This window comes from Dreissena polymorpha, chromosome 2 (assembly GCF_020536995.1).
Source record: "Dreissena polymorpha isolate Duluth1 chromosome 2, UMN_Dpol_1.0, whole genome shotgun sequence".
Taxonomy (NCBI): Eukaryota; Metazoa; Mollusca; class Bivalvia; order Myida; family Dreissenidae; genus Dreissena; species Dreissena polymorpha.
The window spans coordinates 7,848,911-7,870,886 of record NC_068356.1 but is presented as its reverse complement, the minus strand read 5'-3'; the positions used below and the strand labels follow the sequence as shown (position 1 = coordinate 7,870,886).

Below are 21,976 nucleotides of genomic sequence, written 5' to 3'. Positions count from 1 at the left end.
ACCAGGGTTGAACAGGAGAGCAAAAGAAAATCATGCAAACCACATTTATTATATTTGACAATATACTTGAATGTGTTTTCATATAGCACACGAAAGCAATAGAAATATGACATGAACTACAGACTGGTACATGCAATATTGCTCTAAGTAGCTGAAAATGCATTAGTAAACAAGAAGCGATGACTTGAGAAAAACACTTAATCCTAGTCTCCTACTAACCCTACCTGTACATCACATGTAGGAGTGTCCCCATTGATGTCCCTTATATTGCAGTCCCCTACTAACCCTAACTGTACAGCTGCATGTAGAGGAGTGCCCCCATTGCTGTCCCCTATATTGCAGTCCCATACTAACCTTACCTGTACATCACATGTAGGAGTGTCCCCATTGATGTCCCTTATATTGCAGTCCCCTACCTGTACAGCCACATGTAGGAGTGACCCCATTGCTGTCCCCTATATTGCAGTCCCATACTAACCCTACCTGTATTTCACATGTAGGAGTGTCCCCATTGATGTCCCTTATATTGCAGTCCCCTACCTGTACAATCACATGTAGGAGTATCCCCATTGATGTCCCTTATATTGCAGTCCCCTACCTGTACAGCCACATGTAGGAGTGACCCCATTGCTGTCCCCTATGTTGCAGTCCCGTACTAACCTTACCTGCATATCACATGCAGGAGTGTCCCCATTGATGTCCTTTATATTGCAGTCCCCAACCTGTACAGCCACATGTAGGAGTGTCCCCATTGATGTCCCTTATATTGCAGTCCCCTACCTGTACAGCCACATGTAGGAGTGACCCCATTGCTGTCCCCTATATTGCAGTCCCGTACTAACCCTACCTGTATATCACATGTAGGAGTGTCCCCATTGATGTCCCTTATATTGCAGTCCCCTTCCTGTACAGCCACATGTAGGAGTGTCTCCATTGATGTCCTTTATATTGCAGTCCCCTAAAAACCCTTCATGTACAGCCGCATGTAGGGGAGTGCCATTGATGTTCCCTATATTAAAGTACCCTACCACTCATTTGCAGCCACATGGAGAGAAATGTCCCGATTGCTGTCCCCTTCTACCCCTATCTGTACAGTCACATATAGAAGGGTATCCCCATTGCTGTCCCCTATATTGCAGTCCCCTACCTGTACTGCCACATGTAGAGGGGTGTCCCCATTGCTGTCCCCTATATTGCAGTCAGCCCCATAGCAGAGCAGCTCCATGAGGGGCTCTTTTCTGTTGTGGGTCAGCATGACCTGCAGGGGTGTGTGGTTTGTGCCGCTCAAAGCGTTGACGTTGCAACCCAGTTGGCATAGCAACTCTGTCACCTGTAGGCATAAAATGTAAGAAATATATAGGATTTTATTTGATTTTTGGTGTTATATGAGCCTCGTGCTACAACGTGCTAACTTTATGTGCGTAGCACACAGTGTAAACTGGGAAGGCACTTTACGCACATACATTAAGCACAGGTTTTCCAGAATGCTACTAATATTATTACTGGAAAAGGAAATAATATCTTCACGATTGCTTGAAATGATGATATGGATGGTTATCTATAATCACACACAAATAAATGTGTTTATTCTATTTGTCAAAATAAAAACTTTATAAAAGAAAAAAACTGCTAAAAGTTTGACAAGTAAACTAAGATGACCTTTTTTCAAAGCAATCTTCTTATACCAAGGGGGCCAAGTGGGTTGCTCACCTGAGATTAATGCAACATAATGACTTGTTAGAATGTTACAGGTAGCTCACGTAGTTAAGTGCTATCAACAAATGCTGATGATGGAATCAATCAGCAAAGTCAGGTCAATCAAATGCCAATAAAAATTCGATATCCCCTTCAAGTATTGTACTTAGATATCACTAGAACTACTTTTTGAACTATTGTCAGAATCTATTTTCCTGTGGGATCTCTATTTCTGCAGAAAATCATTTATATGTAATTGTTATGCATTATCAACAACATCAAACATATCTGTTTTTTTTTAAAGAAATGTATCTGACAGTAGTAATCGATTTTATTTCAAAACAATCCACACATTTACAGCAAGTCTATTTAACAATACAAAAATAACTACAAGATTACCAAAGAAACAATATTTCGAGATGACCGCATGGAGTATTAAAATACCTAAATACTTTTATAACAAATAGTAAACTTTACAACAAAATTTGTATTCTAACTTTTGTGAAACAGTCAATTAATTGAATTTTACTGGGAGAAAAGGTTTGTTTAGTTGTGAGAAAAAGGAGATGAACAGTGTAACTAGACCTGTTTTATCATTTTGGGAGAGTAAAATAAATGAATCCTTTTGTTATTGACACCTGACACGCATGATTCAAACACATATTTAGTGGACCATTTAATCATGTAACATGCCGAAATTTACCGCTCTGGAACTTGTAGTCACCTAGACTTCAGTTGCATGTTTCAATGACCATGTCATATAAGATATATCAAAGCTATGGGATGTTTGATAAGAGAAAAGAATTTGCTGTATCAGTTTTAAAAATCATTGAACTCCTTAGGTTTATACATCAAGGTAATGAATCAGTAGAGGACTACATACACAATATTCAACCTCTGAGCCTTGTGATTTTGTGGCAGAAGAATTTTTAAGTAAGCTCTGGTAACTAAAATAAAGCAGAAAACCTGAATATTTTTAACAACTGTAAAAACATCACTCAAGAATAATTCTGATTAAGTTTTGTGCAAATCTGCCCAGCCGTTTTGCAGATGTTGTTTATAAGAAATTCTACAGCCAATGCTAAACACATTTAACGCATAAAGCAAATATGGTGACCACAAAAGCTCCCACTGAGCACTGTGTGCTAGGATGCACAACTAAGCACATGATTCTCACATCTCTGGTTTTCGCCCAGTGCAGTGGTGTGCCCCTGTACATGTTATCTTTGGCCTCCTTCTGATCTGGATGCTTCTGAATTATCAGCCTGATACACCTGAAAACAGTGGCCATTTGAAGTTATTATGTGCTCAATATCGTAAAAAAATAAGAATTAAAAAGTCATATTAAACCTTGACAACAGAAACGTGTTCATACAAAGCACTTGATTTTTTCCTTAATGCCTTGTCATTTATTTTTAATTGGCACAAAAAACACAGAAGTTATGTTGACAACATAACAATAACTCTAAAGGTACATTCAGTATGTTAAAAGTAAATTTTAAGACATTAATATCTACAACTTAATATACATTCCTAGGGATGCAAAAGAAAAACCTAAGTATCATGTTTACCCATTAATATTATATTTTGCCTGTTTAATGGATATATTGTTCTCTTAGCAGTGTCTTATTTGGCCCTATTCTTCCTAAATTTGGAGAATTTTTTTTTTGTACAGATGTATATATATTTCAGATAACAAATCATCAACTATTCCCTTACTCTAACTCTCCTAGCTCCACAGCCACATGTATGGGCAACTTGTTGTCCTTGGAGATGGCAGGGTCAGCCCCACCCCCTAGCAACATCTCCACAGTAACGGCTTTCTCCAGCCCTTCCCCCTTGGGCCTCTCTGGAGGGTTGAGACACGCCTGGTAGAGGGCTGTCTCCCCCTTGGCGTCCATCCAGTCATATGTCTTGTGCATGTCTTTGTCAAAAAGAAACTGAAAGACAACCCCAGAAATGGTTTTTGACACATGCTACATGGATATTTAATGTATTTTATGTTAACAGATATTTCCAGATAGTTTGATGGAGATATGATTAAAACACTACATCTTAAAGAGCAGAAACTGCAAATTTAGCATTTCTTGTACAGATAAAGGGCAAGATCTCTGAAGTGCCTTGTGCGAAGTGGCTTGTTATCCAATTTGGCCTCCATTTTATTTCATTAATAATTTCCAGAAAGTTTGGTGAAGTTTGGATAAAATTGTGCACAACATTCATTCATCCGCCCACCCATTAGACAAGGGTGTTCCCACAATCAGTCCTGTTTAGAGATGGGCGTATAAAAAGGATCTGCCAACATGTACATTTTAACTTCATACAGTTCCAGCATTTTGTTTCGAGTGTACCAAATTTAGATCAATTTACATCTAGCACTTCGGGCAGGTGCTTGACTGCATAGTGATACACCGTTAGTCCCCTGAAGTCAGCCATGTCCACCTGGGCGCCTTGAACCAACATCTCATGCACGCAGTGCTTCTGGTGCCCAATCACGGCAGACATCAACGGACTTACACCTGACACGCTATCAGGACTATTGATGACACTGAAGAAAAAACAATAGATTTAAATGACCAGTTTGGCCTACTTATCAAAGGACTGAGTTCCCAAATTATCAGTTTTTATTCATTACAGGCCAATTTATCTTCTAACAACCCATCGCATTTACATGAGTTTATCCTATAGCTTTATTCAGCTTTAAACAAATTCCATTACGCATTTATTCAATCGTTGTTTTTTAAGAACACTTTGTTTTAAAATGTGATGTCATACCAAACGATGACATTGGGACACCAGATAGATTTTTTGATAGTTGAACAAATATGCAGGCAGTTTACAATTTAAAGATGAGCATTGAATAATAGAATATCAATATTGTTATCCATTGCATTTAAACTTTAATCTGTTGTATAACCTTTAATTAGAATACAGACCTCCTGACATCTGGATCCCGGAATGTCTCAAACAGCCCAACAAATCCTGCCACATGAGCGCAGTTCCACTTTGGATGCTCTCTTATGACATCACAGGCAGACTGAATCTTTGCTTCATCACACAGAGAACTCGTGTTTTTTACCAGTCCTGATAAAATGGCATCATATGCTTCATACTGTATATTAGCCTCCACTTCTTTAGTCAATCTAAACAAGCTAGAAAAAATAATTTAATATTGAATTAAATACAGTTGGTGAATTTTGTACATATAACTAAGGACAAAGTTACAATAAGACTCTTGTGTCTGTTCCTTTTTCTTTCAAAGATGAACCAAATACCTCTCATTGAAATTATTTCACATATATTCTAAAAAACTTTCATAATCTGAAAATGGCAAATTGATTGGTACATTAAGGTTAAAGGTTATTAAAGGTTAATAAAGAGTTGCTCTGTTATGTTCAGTTAAATATATATTTCAACTTCAAACTCTTTATTTGTTTACTTAACAGCTCTATTTCCAAACAGCTGAAAGGTAAACAATCAACAAGATACTTTTTGCCAATAGGATTATAGGTAAATAATGGCTGTAAAATCAGCCAAAGTAGCACTGTATTAAAAGACAATTCAGGGTTAGGGTTTTACCTGAAATATTTTGGTGATGCAGCTACATTGCAAAAGACACATTCAAAACAACCAAGTTTCTTGTACAAGGTTAGATACTGTCTGCTTTTGATTGCTGTTTTACTGTGAATACATAAAAATACACAAATAAATGATACTTATCATAGTTATTTAACAATAAAGACACAGCAAACAATTATTTACTCATACTGATATGACTATCATGAGCAACAAAGTTGGTCACTCCATCAAGAAAAAATACTTGTACATCAATGTTCCTCATACAGAATTATTTTCTTGATGTACGTGGTATATATTTTTTTTATCACACAATCCATACCTGTCGTAATTTTCAGGCTTGACAAGCGTGACCTTGTTTGGGCTGATATTTGCGCCGACCATGTTACTGACAGTGCTAAGACCGTCTACAAATGATCGGAACAGGGCCATCGTCTGACTGAATGTCTGTCCTGTAGAGGTGTGTATCTGAAACAGAAATTACAATGGCCTAATATATACAAACAGGCATGTAATCAGTAGATTTGTAATCAGCCAGTTTATAAGAAGTTGTGTCAATACATTATTGATTTTTGACCCAATAAACCCAATGGAAGATTATTGATGAAATACAAATGGGAATGACAAATTAATGATAAGACTGCCGCTATATCTAAAATTATACATAAAGGTTTGTGAGTTTTCAATGTAAGAGGAAAATATAATAACACAAAATCTAATTAAGACAACATTTTTTTTTAAATGCAATAGTAAATGCTTAATAGCTTTCTGCACAAATATGTTTATATTTTAAATATGCCAATCCTGATCACACAACATAAATTTAAGTTACCTGCTTGTAATATAAACAGATACACCTTCCATGTTACATGTACATAAAAAAATAAGCAAGTGAAATCAAAGTAGAACTTAAAAATACATCGCCTGACTGATGTAATGCACTGATATAATAAACCTGATATTATCAAGCAGGGTGTTTTTATATGGCAAAAAAACCCTTGAGAACCCATTTTTTTATAAAACGGACACTTTGTTATAGGGATTTTTACTGGCTTCAAATCTTCTTGTCAAATATCCCAACTATACCGTAAGGATACCTATAGGATGGTTTTCGGACCCATGTTTAAGGAAAAGGTCCTTTTTTAAGCCATCCGTCATGCGGACTTTGTGTAGACCAACTTTGTGTGGTTCCCACGTATTTTATATAATGTGATATGGTGACTGATAAGTCTCAAGAAGGAGTAATTATCAAGGTAACCAAAAAACCCTTTTATCAGCGCTAGTTTATTGTTGGCTCAATTTAGCTTATTGTTTATGTGTTGACTAAAATTTAAGATCTCTGGTGAAGGTAACTTCAAGGTCTGTTTCTTCTTATACTGATTCTAAAGTCTTGTTGTTCATGGATTGGTACATGTATAATCCTGTTCAGGGTAGTAATGTCCGTAATGAATGACTTAACATTTATCTACATAGAACGAAAGTTCATATATATACCCCAATGTAATTAGAATGTTTAAATTGTTCTGCAGTATGTTCATTTGATCTGTTGTTGTTAAGAGTTTTGTGTCGTCTGCGAATATCCATATGTTACTTTTAGCAATATCCGAAATATCATTAACATAGATACTAAATAATATGGGCCCCAGGACAATGCCTTGAGATACATGTACTACACTCTCGACTGGTTTCCATTGGGAAGAGTTACCTTTAATTGATACACACTGCCGACGGCCCAACAAAAAACTACAAATCCAATATATTAATGTGCCATTTATTCCATAGGAGTATATCTTCATAAGCAATCTTTGGTGAACCACTTTGTTCAAGGCCTTGGCCAGGTCTGAATATACTGTATCCCAACTTTGATGATGTTCAATATATTCTGTCCATTTTTCCATAATGTTCAGAAGCTGAAGTGCTGTTGATCTACCACTTTGAAAACCATATTGTTGGTCTAAAAGCAAACCATTTTGATTTACATGAAGTATAATCGGTGACTTGTGTATTGGAAGAGATGAGATAAGATCAACAACGCCCGAGGTATTCCCTCGATTATTGACCGAGTTTTAAATACTGAAACATTAATTTCAATTTAATAGGAGCACAGCGGGATTTATTACCATGTAACTCGAGATGTTAACTGACTGACGCACGGGTCAAATTTTCGATGTGTCAAAATGATGCAAGGCAGAAAAAAAGGTTGCGTCAAAAACGAGTCATTTTTTATTTGCTCGCGTCAAAACGCAGGATTCTGCGTCTATTGAAATCCCTGAATCTCTTTACAAATAATCTCCTCCAGCATCTTGCACACAATGGACATAAGACTTACATACCAGTAATTTGCTTATGTCGGGTTTACTTCTTTTTTTGAATAAAGTGGTGATTCGAGCTTCTTTTCATATAGTTCAAACTATACCAGATGATACAGATTTGATAAAAATTAATGTTGATGGTTTTACATGTACAAACACATTGACCATTCTATTAAGCAGAAATGGATTAATATTGTCCAGCCCCAATTATTTGCTTTCATGAAGTTCACTTAGCAATCTTAGTACTGCTGCTTCAGGTTTTATGGACATCTGTACGGTTGCTTAGTAGTTACTTGTCTGTTACATTGGTTTTCATGATTTTCTTTTGTAAACACAGTTGAGAAAAAAATCATTTAACACTTCTGCTTTCTCAATGTCTGATTGGCTAAATTCAACACTTTCTGCTTTTAAATTGAAAACCCCAACTCAGGATTCTGTTTTACTCTTTACATATGTTTACTTTTTACATACCTCCAAAACTGTGTAGGTTCATTTTTAACTTTCTGTGACATTTTTCATTCATAGTTTCTCTTTGTTTTTTGACACATTCATTTGATATATTTCTGTACAGTTTATACATTTCAAAATCATCCATTCTCCTTGTTGCTAAGTATTTGTTCAAAGCATGATGTTTTCTGTTAATATGTAAATTAATAATGTTTCATTAGTAATCCATAAGGGTTTTGTCTTGCAGACCCTTTTAGAGACATATATCTTAACACTGTCTTCATATTTAAAAGTGAATATAGCCCACATTTCTTCAACACGACATCCCTAAAATGTACAAGTGTTAGTCCAATATATGGTTTCCGAATCGGAGGTTTATCCAATTTTGTCACACCTCCTTTATAAATATCATTCATAAGAACTACACAGTGTTATGCAGTCACAAATAAAATCAACAAGGGCTGTTTGTAAAACATGCATGCCCCCCATATGGGCTCTCCGTTGTAGTGACAGCCATTGTGTGAATATGTTTTTTTGTCACTGTATGTCAATGACCTGTGAAATGTATCCAATTAATAGTGCAAAAACCAATCAGGACCTATACTAATCAATTATATCCATTATATGATTGAGTCTTTGATTTTTTGGATTCCTTTCACACATTTTGACTTATTTGACAATATGTGAAACGTGCATACACTTTGTTATGTTTTATTTATTAATGGTAATGAAACATGTTATTTATAGCAGTTAACTCCCCTAGTCAATGACCACCATAGATAGCAATGCAATCTGATTAAAAATAGCCAAGGCTAGTGTTGTGTATTGGGCAAATGTATATAAGTGCAACTTGACCACATGACCAGTATCATGTGTTTACCACACACAGAAGTCAGTTATGTAATAGACCATTAATTCCACTCCCAACTTTGGCCACTTGCCAAGATACTGACCAGTATCAGATGGGGTTGTGAAACTGTGTAAACAGTGAACACCAGTCCATGTAATACTGGCCTACCACTTGTACTAGTTGATTTGGAGTTAATACAGTAATGCATGTACAAATGAGACACTAAGCCTAAAAGTTAATTATATGTGCCTCTGAAAACTAACCAGATGAGTGGGTTGAAATTTACAATCTTTACTTGGCATTTGAGGAAATCTGAACTCTCAGGGTTTGGATAGAACATCCCCAAATTAACTTTTCTTTACACTGTTGTTATTTTTGTTCAATACACAAATATTAACCTAACTTTACAAATCCTGTACAGTAAAGGAAACTAAATCTAAGTTGATATTTTAATATGCTTGATCCTATTTATGTATTAACATTGTTTTATACATACAAACTGTGTTGCTGTTTTTCAATTAACAAGCAGATTAAAAATTAATTATATTTTTATGTATAATTTGAATTGACAAAATTAAATGCAAGTTGCGTAGCAAGAATTACATGTTTGATTTATTGTCAGTGAATCGTGACATTTTCTCAATGTTTCAGACCACCAGTTTGTCAAAGCTATCAACCGCTTGGATGGACAAGCTAAATAGAATTGACCCAGCAAATCACAACTGTCCTGTTGCCATATAATATTACATATCATATTACATTGGTTTTTTAAATGTTGAATTCTCACGTCATTTCCATAAACATAGTATTTACTGGCACAGAAACAAAGGCTTATACATCATTATGAATTAACATGTGTCAAAAATTCAATTTGTAAGTCTCTTTACTGGACAGTGTGAAAACAGAATAAACAAGTGACCTGAAAATCTATAGGGGTCATCTGCGAGTCACGATCAATGTACCTATGAAGTGTCATGATCCTAGGCAAAAGCGTTCTTGAGTTATCATCCAAAAATCATTTTACTATTTCGGGTCACCGTGACCTTGACCTTTGACCTTGTGACCTCAAAATCAATAGGGGTCATCTGCAAGTCATGATCAATCTACCTATGAAGTTTCATGATCCTAGGCATATGCGTTCTTGAGTTATCATCCGAAAACCATTTTACTATTTCGGGTCACCGTGACCTTGACCTTTGACCTAGTGACCTCAAAATCAATAGGGGTCATCTGCGAGTCTTGATCAATCTACCCATGATGTTTCATGATCCTAGGCGTATGCATTCTTGAGTTATCATCCGGAAACCATTTTACTATTTCGGGTCACCGTGACCTTGACCTTTGACCTAGTGACCTCAAAATCAATAGGGGTCATCTGCGAGTCATGATCAATCTACCCATGAAGTTTCATGATTCTAGGCGTATGCATTCTTGAGTTATCATCCAAAAATCATTTTACTATTGCGGGTCACCGTGACCTTGACCTTTGACCTAGTGACCTCAAAATCAATAGGGGTCATCTGCAATTCATGATCAATCTACCCATGAAGTTTCATGATCCTAGGCGTATGCGTTCTTGAGTTATCATCCGAAAACCATTTTACTATTTCGGGTCACCGTGACCTTGACCTTTGACCTAGTGACCTCAAAATCAATAGGGGTCATCTGCGAGTCATGATCAATCTACCTATGAAGTTTCATGATCCTAGGCGTATGCATTCTTGACTTATCATACAACAACCACCTGGTGGACGGACCGACCGACCGACCTACCGACCGACCGACCGACATGAGCAAAGCAATATACCCCCTCTTCTTCGAAGGGGGGCATAAATATTAATACAAGGGCAGTTTGTAAAACATGCATGCCCCCCATAGGGGCTGTCAGTTGTAGTGGCAGCCATTGTGTGAATACATTTTTTGGCACTGTGACCTTGACCTTTGACCTAGTGACCTGAAAATCAATAGGGGTCATCTGCGAGTCATGATCAATGTACCTATGAAGTTTCATGATCCTAGGCGTAAGCTTTCTTGAGTGTTCATCCAGAAACGATTTTACTGTGTCAAGTCACTGTGATATTTGACCTAGTGACCTGAAAGTCAATAGGGGTCATCTGCGAGTCATGATCAATGTACCTATGAAGTTTCATGATCCTAGGCGTAAGCGTTCTTGAGTTATCATTCTAAAACCATTTTTCTAAGTTGAGTCACCATGACCTTGACCTTTGACCTAGAGACCTGAAAATCAATAGGGCTTATCTGCGAGTCATGATCAATGTACCAATGAAGTTTCATGATCATAGGTAGAAGTGTTCTTGAGTTATCGTCCAGAAACTATTTTACAATTTCAGGTCACTGTGACCTTGACCTTTGACCTAGTGACCTGAAAATCAATAGGGGTCATCTGCGAGTCATGATCAATGTACCTAAGAAGTTTCATGATCCTAGGCATAAGCGTTCTTGAGTTATCATCCGGAAACCATTTTGCTATTTCGGGTCACCGTGACCTTGACCTTTGACCTAGTGACCTGAAAATCAATTGGGATCATCTGCTAGTCACGATCAATGTACCAATGGAGTTTCATGATCCTAGGCATAAGTGTTTTTGAGTTATCATCTGGAAACCATTTTACTATTTCGGGTCACTGTGACCTTGACCTTTGACCTAGTGACCTGTAAATCATTAGAGGTCATCTGCGAGTCATGATCAATGTACCTATGAAGTTTCATGATCCTAGGCCTAAGCATTCTTGAGTTATCATCCGGAAACCATCAGGTGGACGGACATACGGACGGACCAACATGTGCAAACAATATACCCCCTCTTCTTCGAAGGGGGGCATAATAACGCGATCACTACAACCTAGGGTTGCCAAATATCGATATTATAAACACTTTGCTCCAACTTGGTAATGACGAAATCAGGGTTGATTTTAGTGTTTTCATTTCCACATCTCATGAAATGTCTCACATGCTGGACTAGGTAATTGTCTTTCAAAAACTCAATAAACTTGTACTCAGGATGTGTCTCTTTATGAGTTGTATTAAGCTCCTCCCAGATTATGCAATTGTAATTGAAATCACTGGCAATTAATATGTCACTGGTTTCAGCAGCCCTATAGGAAGTAAATTAGAGTTAATATCACAAGCCTGAATGTCAGAAGAACTCCTGTATCACCACAAGAAACCAGATACCTTGCGGGTCGTGTAATACCATAGGGGACAGTGCTGTGCATTTTGGCATGACCTTACATAGGGAAAGTAAATTGGAAAAATTAATTTTTTCAAAGTCCAATTTGAAACAACTGTTATTAACATTGATAACAAAGGTATTGGCCTACATGTAGAAAAAATCCTGACAAATTTTCTTAAAAAATGAGCGAAATGTGGCTCCCTGAAGTAGAAGATCGGGCAAAACGGACCATGTTCAGGCATTCAGGGGAGAAAAAACTGCTTTAATTTGCAAGCCACCACAATAATTAAAGGATTTATACAAACTTTCACATGTCTGCCATAAACTCTCTGCAGGGTTTCTCCAGAAAATATTTATTGTAGAGAAATTTGCGTTTTTAATGACCATGTTGGGAAAACATTGATACAATCTGGGGAAGACCAGGAAACCATATGTGGGCAGTGACTCTATAATTCTTTTTCAGCCATTTTGTTGCAATTTCTTTGCTTTGTAGAGGCCTACAGTAAGTGTATGTGGGCACATATGCATTCAATTGTACTTTTAATGCCTTATATATGATCAATAGTGCCTTTTCAACATTAATCAGTTTTATTTCTTTCTACCAACACTATTTTGGAAAATATAAAGAAAGACTTGACTACTTTGTTGCACACATTAATTGGTTAGGTACATAAAAATGATGTCTTAATAAGTGTATATGGGGTTTTTATGTAAAATATTTTTGTGGCGAGTTCTGAGACTTTTGGTGCTAATTCGGCAAGTGTCATAATGAGAAAAACTCATTTGAAATGAAGTCGCTAAACTTGCGCTTAATTTTGTTTAGATTGCCTTACGTTTTCTGTGATTTTACTGTTAGGCGTATTTAAGTAACATTAAAATCGGCACAGACTGGCCTTGGAAAGAATTGTCTATCAAACAAAATAATAGTTGATTTTGACCTTTTAATTTCAATGAGCTGAGTTGTTACTCCCCTTTTAACGAATTTGGCCATTGCTAGTTTATAGCCGCAAACAAGACTTCAACACATGACGTTGATACCGATTTTATACATTTTACCACACAAAGTACAGTTGATTAAAAGAATAACACTTACCTTGTTCACAGACAAGTTTAATCATTGTTATGAATTCTTGAGGGATATTTGCTGGAAAACTTTACAGATACGTTATTAAATGATTAAACTTTTACTCATTTGTTAAAACATAATGTTTTTTGTTATTGTAAGTGTTTAAATATTAACGTAATTCCCTATGTGTTCGATAACTGGTTCGTCCACCATATTGTCAATAATAACCGCAAGGGGAGTTAGACAGTATAGATAGATAGATATCTGACCTTTTTGAGAAGAAGTTTGATAAGTTATTAATACCACACCGCCAGAAAACACTAAGCATGTTTGCTAAATGCATGTGATATATTAAGAGGATGAAATGGAACACTGTGCAAAAGCAACTTTTCCTGTCTATCCCACTTGCAGATGTAATAATGCAAATTGCCAGCCAAACTGGGACTAATAAATGCTCATATTACAGCTAGTTGCTGTAACAAATTTACAATCACAAGCAGTCTTTGAGTTTGTGCAATAACAATTAACACAATGATAGATTTTAGAGTAACAATAGCTCTGATGATATAATATGTTTGGATGTTGAAGACATTTTACCTATACTCACTTTATTACAGTATGCATTTTTAATAATTTACATTCCATTCCACCTGTGATCATAACGGTATGTGTTGCGCAAAATTCATTGATGCATCTACATATGAGGTTTTTAGAACCCAGGAAGGGCCAATGTTTCTTTATCAGAGAACACAGTGACCTTTGACCTAATGGCCAAATAATGTAGTGTGATAATGTAAAACTCATTTAGGTCAGGTGTATCTACATAGGAAGTCTGAAGATTGCAGATGGAAGCATTTTTGTTCTGAAGACAACATTAAAGTTTTCTATTAGAGTTGAAGTGACATTGACATTTGACCTTGTGATCTGACACTGGATTTGAACTGTAAAACTAATTGATGTGCATCAATATATGAATTTTGAAGGCTGTAGGTGGTAGCACTTCCATTATACAGTCTATGATAAAGTTTTCTATAAGAGATTTAAGTGACCTTGACCTATTACCTAGTGACCTTAAAGACGGTTGGGTGTATATATAAAGCTAATAAGGTTGCATCAACATATGAAGTTTGAATGTTGTATGTTCATTTGTTCAAAATTTATTTCACGAAAATAAATCAGGCGGACAAACGGACAAAAAATCGGGACGGACGTAACATACTGGGACAGGGACGGTTGAGAAAAACTGATTCCTATATAGCTATATAGCCCCCCAAACAGACTTTGTGGCGGTATAATAATGTGTGTGTGTGTGTTTGGGGGGGGGGGGGGGGGGGCAACACTAGAATTGTGATAGCTTTTTTACATATCTTAAACTGTACATTGAATAACCCCATTATATATAAGACAAAGGATTCACGTTTCTAAAATGATGTTGGATGAAAGCCAAATAATATTATTGTATGTATTAAAAAGCATTAAAAGTACATTTGTATGCATATGTGCCCACATACACTTACTATAGGCCTCTACAAAGCAATGAAATTGAATTAAAATGGCTGAAAATTATGTTTGTCACGAAAAGAATAATAAAGTCACTGCCCACATATGGTTTCCTGGTCTTCCCCAGATGGTATCAATAATTTCCCTAACATGGTCATTAAAAACGCAAATTTCTCCACAATAGTTTTCTGGAGAAACCCTGCTGAAAGGTTATGGAAGACACGTGAAAGTATGTATAAATCCTTTAATAATTGTAGTGGCTTGCAAATTAAAGCAGTTTTTTCTCCCCTAAATGCCTGAACATGGCCTGTTTTGCCTGATCTTCTACTTCAGGGAGCCACATTTCGCTCATTTTTTAAAGAAAATTTGTCAGGATTTTTTCTGCATGTAGGCCAATACCTTTGTTATCAATGTTAATACACAGTTGTTTCAAATTGGACTTAGAAAATTTTATTTTTCCATTTTACTTACCCTATGTAAGTTCATGCCAAAATGCACAGCACTGTCCCCTATGGTATTACACGACCCGCAAGGCGCAAGGTATCGGGTTTCCTGGGGTGTGTATATGCCTCCAACAATTACAGTATTTAGCATGCATGTAGCATCGTGATACAATGAATTAAAATACTGATTTGAAGAAATGTTATACTCTTCTTTTGCATAAATGATTACTCCTCTGCCATTGTCTGTACTTGAAAATGCATTATGTTCATCGGTGTGATACATCATTGAGGCCAATGATAAGTTATCAGGGTTAAACTTTGGAAATACAGTTAAATCCGGTAATCTTGCGCAGACAAATTTCGCAGACGAAGAATGGTTTTCTTTAGTGATTAAAGATGGAATTTCACATTTTTAAGAATTAAGGGAATTAAAACGTATGTATTCCATGTAAAATAAAATTTGATCATTACATTATAACACTGGTTGCGTCATCGCTATAAATTGTGCATGTATCGTAAACACTGACCTACTAATGATAAATTCTAAATGAATCACAAATTCCATGCAGTCTTTAGCGTTGTCATTACTTTAAATAAGAATTCATAAATTCAACATGTAATTTAGCATTCCATTGCACAATATCCGATCAGTTATGGTATTTTTGGCCATTGAAAAATTAAATATATTGCATCAGATGACATTGTCATCATTTTCCCGCTATTCTGTCAAAGCACATTTGGTATGATCTTTGCATGCACAATGGCCTAGTTGATATATTTTCTGTAAACTATGGAAGCATGATCGGGGTAAAATTAAACCTGTTATGCATGAACATTTATTTCATGCATACCGCTACTTTTTGTCATTAATTATGCACTATTACTAGTGACTATATTATTAAATGATTTGTAGTGAGAAAAAAAACCTGCACTAGAAATCCACATTAAATTTAAATGGTTTTACAAACTGATTTTTTAAACATTTTTTGGAATGTTTTTTTGTACCTTATTGGACACCATATGTCTACAATTTTCCCTAAATGAGGTCATTACACCAAGTGTGAAAGATTACCCGATACTTGAATAGTTTGAAAATAAGGTGAGTCATGTTTGTTTTGAAATCAAATGGGACAGATCTTCACTGAATTAATCAGATATTTTTGTGTTAATAAGCACATGTACTTCTTAGTTTCAAAATAAATTTATATATTATGTTGTCAATTTATAAAAGAACATGTTCTTAAACCAACTTACCCTTAACTGTCAATAATACCTGCAAGGGGAGTTAGACCGTATAGAAAGATAGATAGATAGATCCATAGATAGATAGCAAGGCTTTCCACAGGCCATTCAACGAACCCTCGCCAGGGCGCTTGAATTTCGAAATCAGAGTCACCTGGGCGCTTAAAATTTTCCGATCAGTGTATTTTTCAGTAAAAGAAAGAGGAGATTGTCAAACAAAATCAAGGTTTTTCTATCAGTGTATCAATATTCTTTGTTTTAAAAGAGCACTCGGTACCTACTTTCACAAGTAATCGCCATAAACACCACATGGGGTAATGGATAATCCACTGATAAGTCGGGCGTATCTATTATTCTAGCCACATTACAGTACACAGTAATTTAAATGCTGACAAGGATGTATCAGGTAACTTTCCAGTCGTCAAACTGTGATGTTCATCGTCCAATCGGTAACGCGAATGCTTATGAGGACAGGGTTAACTATCGACCATTACTTTTGATTGATGTCGGGCACCAAGTAAGAGTTTATCGCAGCTTGATTAGCAAGTTAAACCATTTACGTAATATAAAACCGGTAACTAGTACAGTACAGTACATTAAAGACAGTTTCGGGCATCATCATCACACCTGTTTACTGTAAACAAGTATGACTCATTATTAATATGAGAAATTAATTGCAAGTGGTAAACAATTAATTAATTATAGCGAGTAAGTTGTGCAAATAACTCCCGGTTACAATTACAATAATTACAATTATGTGATAACAATTTTATTCCAGTACATGTATATTTCATCATGTCCATTTATAGAACTGATTCACCTCGTTTTTCTGACACGTAATGCGCTTTAACAAATTTTCGTTGAACTAATAACGCACACTTGTAAATGTTTCGTCCGATAATTGATACTTAAAAGACTGATGATGGCAATTGGCAAGCAGCTGTAATCGTGGACGTGAATTTCATGCATAATTCCGTCAATACATTTATTCGACTCATAAAATGTTTAAACAAATTATCATTGAATTCATAACATAACTGTTAATATTTGTTGAAATCTCAAATCGGAATAATTAAATTTGTAATCCGAAACCCACTCCCGTAAGTCGATGTTAACGCGTTGTTAATCCGAAACACACTTTCGAATGTTAATGTTACCGCAACGTTAAAATATTCTTGCTTCAAATTAGCAGAGCAAATTTATTTTGTGTAAAATCTTTTTCTCAATTAAAAACAGTGTTCGACACTAACGGGAGTCCGGTGGTCCGAAAACCAGGGAAAGGCGACTCGGACTCCTTGTTTTTGTGCCAAAGATGTCCGTCGGACTCCTTCAAAATCATCTTTGAATTATAAAAAAATCCCTTCGTTTCGCAAAATCAGAATGTCTGTTAAAAAATATCTAACTCAGAAATAGTCATTGTCGAACACTGTCTATAAAAAGTTAAAAACCCTTAGTTGCATTTTTTTACTGTCACTTTAAAATTGTAATAATTTAATATTCACCCTCTACATACTGCAGAAGGAAGTTTTTAACCCTTTGCATGCTGGGAAATTTGTCGTCTGCTAAAATGTCGTTTGCTGAATTTATAAAACTAGCATTTTCTTCGATTTTTTTTCAAAGAATACTATCAGAATAGCAAACAGTTTAGATCCAGATGAGACGCCACGGTCTGTGGCGTCTCATCTGGATCCAAACTGTTTGCAAAGGCCTTTAAAATTCGGTTCCAGCGCTGAAAGGGTTAATACCAAGTCATAACTGCACACTTCAACCACTGCCTTGAGAACTGTAAGGGTTTCTCTTAACAAGGAAGATTATAGACAGCTGGTCTATTGATAGTGAGAAGTGTTCAATCAAAACTAAGTGATGTTGGAAGCATATACAAAACCAGAACAATACCATCATCGTGACTATGCACTTGAATAGTATTTTTCTTTCATCCCATGAAAACCCCTGTCTGGTCTGCACGTTTGTTTTCAGAAGATGCATTGTTTATACTTATTATTGTATTATAATGATGAAACAATTTTTATTGTCAATTGAATAGTTTATGTAAGCAAAAAAATTTAATTCCATTTACCAGTTTTAGTGAAACAACTTGGAACGCAAAGGACCCCAGTCTGTTAACAAATTTTTTAAATATAAACCCTGTTCACAGTGCTCTGTCACATCTTACACAGATGTACCTAGCAAGAGTCCTTATTAGATCTATTGAGCACAACTTACTTACAGTGAGTTTTTGTGATTACATTTTGCACATTTTTAATCATCGTTCCTACATGGTCCATTATCAAAATATACATTGTTAACGCTAGAGATTATATTTGTTTCCAATTTAAAAGAATTTTTGTCAGAAGTTTGGTCTAAATGACAATTGGATAACTTACAAAACTGCATTCAAAAATTTGGTTACCATGTCAAATTAAATGAAAAATTTCTTAACATTCCTGAAGTAACATGTTTACCAAATCCTCATGAAACTTGCTACGAATACTTTTTAAATGGTATATCTGCCGAGTTTGAAAAGGGTTCAGGTCTACTAAAAAAAAATGAGTACCAGTGGGCTTAGACGATTTCCTTATGCGGGTGAAACTTTGAACAATCTTGAAGTCAAATGTTCTGTGAAATCATCAGAACAATTGAACTCATGATAGTTCAACTAAATACGAAAATGATTATATCCATTCCAAAATATGACTTAAGGTGAAAGTAGTTTAGGGAGGGATTATTTAGAAGTCACTCTTGTTAATCGTTTGGTTCGTCCGAAGTGTTTAAATGTTTTTTAATAATACTCTGGGGTGAAAATTTGCCTCTCTCTGAGGGTTACTTGCTTTATATGTATGGAGCAAACACTTAAAAAATGTATTCTCTGAAACCGCAAGGCAAAGAAGTTTGTTTTTTAGCATGTATCATTTTATCGCAGCTGGTCCTTTACCAAGTTTTAAAATAAATATCGTGTCTCAGGGTGAAAACCGGCCACGCCAAATGATGAAGACATATTTTAAGACTTAAATATAAAAAAAATGTTTTCTCTCAAAACGTTAGGGCAGGGATTTTTTTTGTTAAACATCGTAAACTGGTCCTGTAACAACTTTTTCAAAATCATCCCTCTTGGGTTAAAATTGACCCAGCCCTATGGGTTACTTAATATAATATGCATTAGTGAACACTTTGCAAATATTTTCTGAAGCAGCAGGGCCCAGAGGCTTGGCATTTTGCATGTAAAGTCATATTATAGTCGACTGCTACAGTTGTTCAAATCATGCCCCCTGGGGTCAAAACTTGCCACATCCAGGGTCTTAAAGTGTTTATAAAGACTTGTATAGAAAATATCGATTAACTTCAAAAATAATTTTCTTTAAAACCGCAAGGGTCGGGGTTTGAAACATGTATTTGATGGGTAACTTAACATAATTTTCCTCTTTTCTTCTTATAAGTTTTCTCAAATCATGTGTCTGGGTTCAAAACTAACAACAACGGAATCATCTTTGAATATGGAAAAATCCCGTATCGAGAGATCAGAATGTCTGCATCTTTTAACATCCGAAAAAAAAAGCCACTCATCGTTCTGCTTAAACACATTGACAAAACAAAACAATCCGAAATTATGTATTTTGGTTTCTTTTTGCAGTGCTTGCAAATAGCAATAAGAGAAACTCCAAACTCTGTATCAACCCAACCTTGGTCATTTTTTACTAAAATAGTTCCGAGTGTAAAACTAGCTTTCGCTGAACAGTCTCTAATCACTATAAACATCCTCACAATACCCGTTATTGTTTACACAATTCACCTTTAACGGTCCCAAGGCACTGAGAATGGGAAGGACTGTGAATCAGTTGTGCTTAAATAACCCCATGTACTACAATCAATCATTTGATTGGCTTTGTGGCGGTTAGTTGGCTTTGTTATATTATGTTAACTATTATAGGGAACATGTATAAAGCAATGGGCTGTTACAACAAATCTCGAGGCTCAACAAGCAAGCATATATAAATGCATCATAGAAAATTATTTTATTTTTTTAATTACAATAATTAGCTAAAATATTACTGGCATGTGTAAAATAATTTTGCAATCTGAGATAACAAATGAAAAAAAAGATTGAACAGCAGTCACAGTTGAACTTCGATCTGAAACCAAACGAGAAAGAGGATTTAACAATTTATGGTAAAGATGTGCCATAAACCGAAAAATTCGGTATAAAAAGTATCATAACTTTTGGACTTCCTGAAATATGGTCGGACTCCAAAATTTCAGAAAAAGGGAGTCCAAAGAACTCCTTACTCAAAATAGTTAGTGTCGAACACTGAAAAAGAGCGCGAAAATTATGCAGCATGTACACCATCGCGTCATATGTATTATGCGTGTATTAAGCGTTTTAAAAAGCACACAACACATCAGGGGATTGACACATGTTCAGAGGCAATATTTCATCAAATCTATAAATAGTCACTTAAAATGTATTTGATACTATAGAAAAATGGCATGGTTTGTGTTAAAGAAAAAATTGAGAGCTTTAATCGTAAATATTTACCAGAAAGTGATTTATAAAAACGGAATAAACGGGATTATCGGGTAATAATTAGAAACTTGAACAGTAGTAAGTATACTGTAATAGTCGGGTTGAAAAAGATATATTAGGGGAATCGTTCGAGTCGGGATTTACTATCTGATTTTACTATCTGTGAGGGAAAGATTTAAAACAATTAAACAATATAAAAAAAATTATATTTTTTTTTAATGACTGGGATTTTCTTGAAGAGTCATAGCGCACCAAATGACGTCTTTTGACGCTGTTTTTCTTTGAGTTATAACGCACCACAGAACGTGAATTGTCACGTTAAATTTATAAAAAATCTATGTCGGGAGGGGACACCCCTCCCAAACCACCCCTATCAGCCCCGGGGCGCCTGACAAAAATCCTGTGGAAAGCACTGGATAGTTGGATTACCCGTACAGCATTGTACTTCAGTTACAAAAAAAAAAAAAACAGATTAAATATAATTATTAATAGCATGGGAACTTTTAATTACATTATGTGAAGAAGAAGAAGATTTAAACAATTTTTTTTCAATACGCACACTGGTTTCAGTTTCGTAATCCGAATCCGTACACCCGACAGTTATACGCCTTTGTGTCCGAAGCAGTTCATGAGAAGAAACATATTTCTAGAAATTCAAAATAGTATTTTTTTCAATTGTTGAAAACACGAAATATATCAACAAGTGCGCAATTACTACTTACATCTTTAGCTTTTGTTATTGATCAATCATAACATGCACGCATTTTCATGATTTCGGTGTCACTCAAAAGCTTTTTTCAATTTGACGATTGTGGCTAACTACAACCATACACCTTTTTTATGTTGGTTCCCGATTGAAACAAAAAGGTAGGTGTCATGAGTTGTTGAGTTAAAGGGGCCTTTTCACAGATTTGGACATGTTTTGAAGTTTGCCATTAAATTATTTATATTGATAAATGCTAACAAAAAGAATAGGTCCAAAAGTCTCCCTTCCGTGGATAATACAGCCCATCAAACGTCTAATATAGAAGAGGGACAAACTCCACAATAAAATGAAGAAAATGAGAAACAGCAAAATTAAATCAACATTTTTAAATCTTAAACACCAGATCAAGAAGACCATCAAATTATCA

The 21,976-nt window shown here is 35.6% G+C and overlaps 1 protein-coding gene across 5 annotated transcripts in view; it reads right to left on the bottom strand.

Annotated features, from left to right (window-relative positions):
• The window catches only part of LOC127865764 (85/88 kDa calcium-independent phospholipase A2-like), a 41,639-nt gene extending 19,962 nt beyond the window's left edge, over positions 1-21,677 (bottom strand). For 4 of the 5 annotated variants that reach the window (XM_052405710.1, XM_052405712.1, XM_052405711.1 and 1 more), the window contains exons 1-8: positions 11,776-11,854; positions 5,594-5,739; positions 5,275-5,376; positions 4,632-4,847; positions 4,066-4,243; positions 3,415-3,635; positions 2,873-2,969; positions 1,148-1,330 (exon numbers count right to left, since the gene is read on the bottom strand). In XM_052405710.1, coding sequence (XP_052261670.1) covers positions 1,148-1,330; positions 2,873-2,969; positions 3,415-3,635; positions 4,066-4,243; positions 4,632-4,847; positions 5,275-5,376; positions 5,594-5,739; positions 11,776-11,826 — 1,194 coding nt within the window. In that variant the 5' untranslated portion in view covers positions 11,827-11,854. Of the gene's footprint in view, positions 1-1,147; positions 1,331-2,872; positions 2,970-3,414; positions 3,636-4,065; positions 4,244-4,631; positions 4,848-5,274; positions 5,377-5,593; positions 5,740-11,775; positions 11,855-21,565 lie in introns of those variants that run through there. The other variant, XM_052405713.1, reaches the window with a different exon arrangement.
• Between the last annotated feature and the right edge of the window lie 299 nt (positions 21,678-21,976).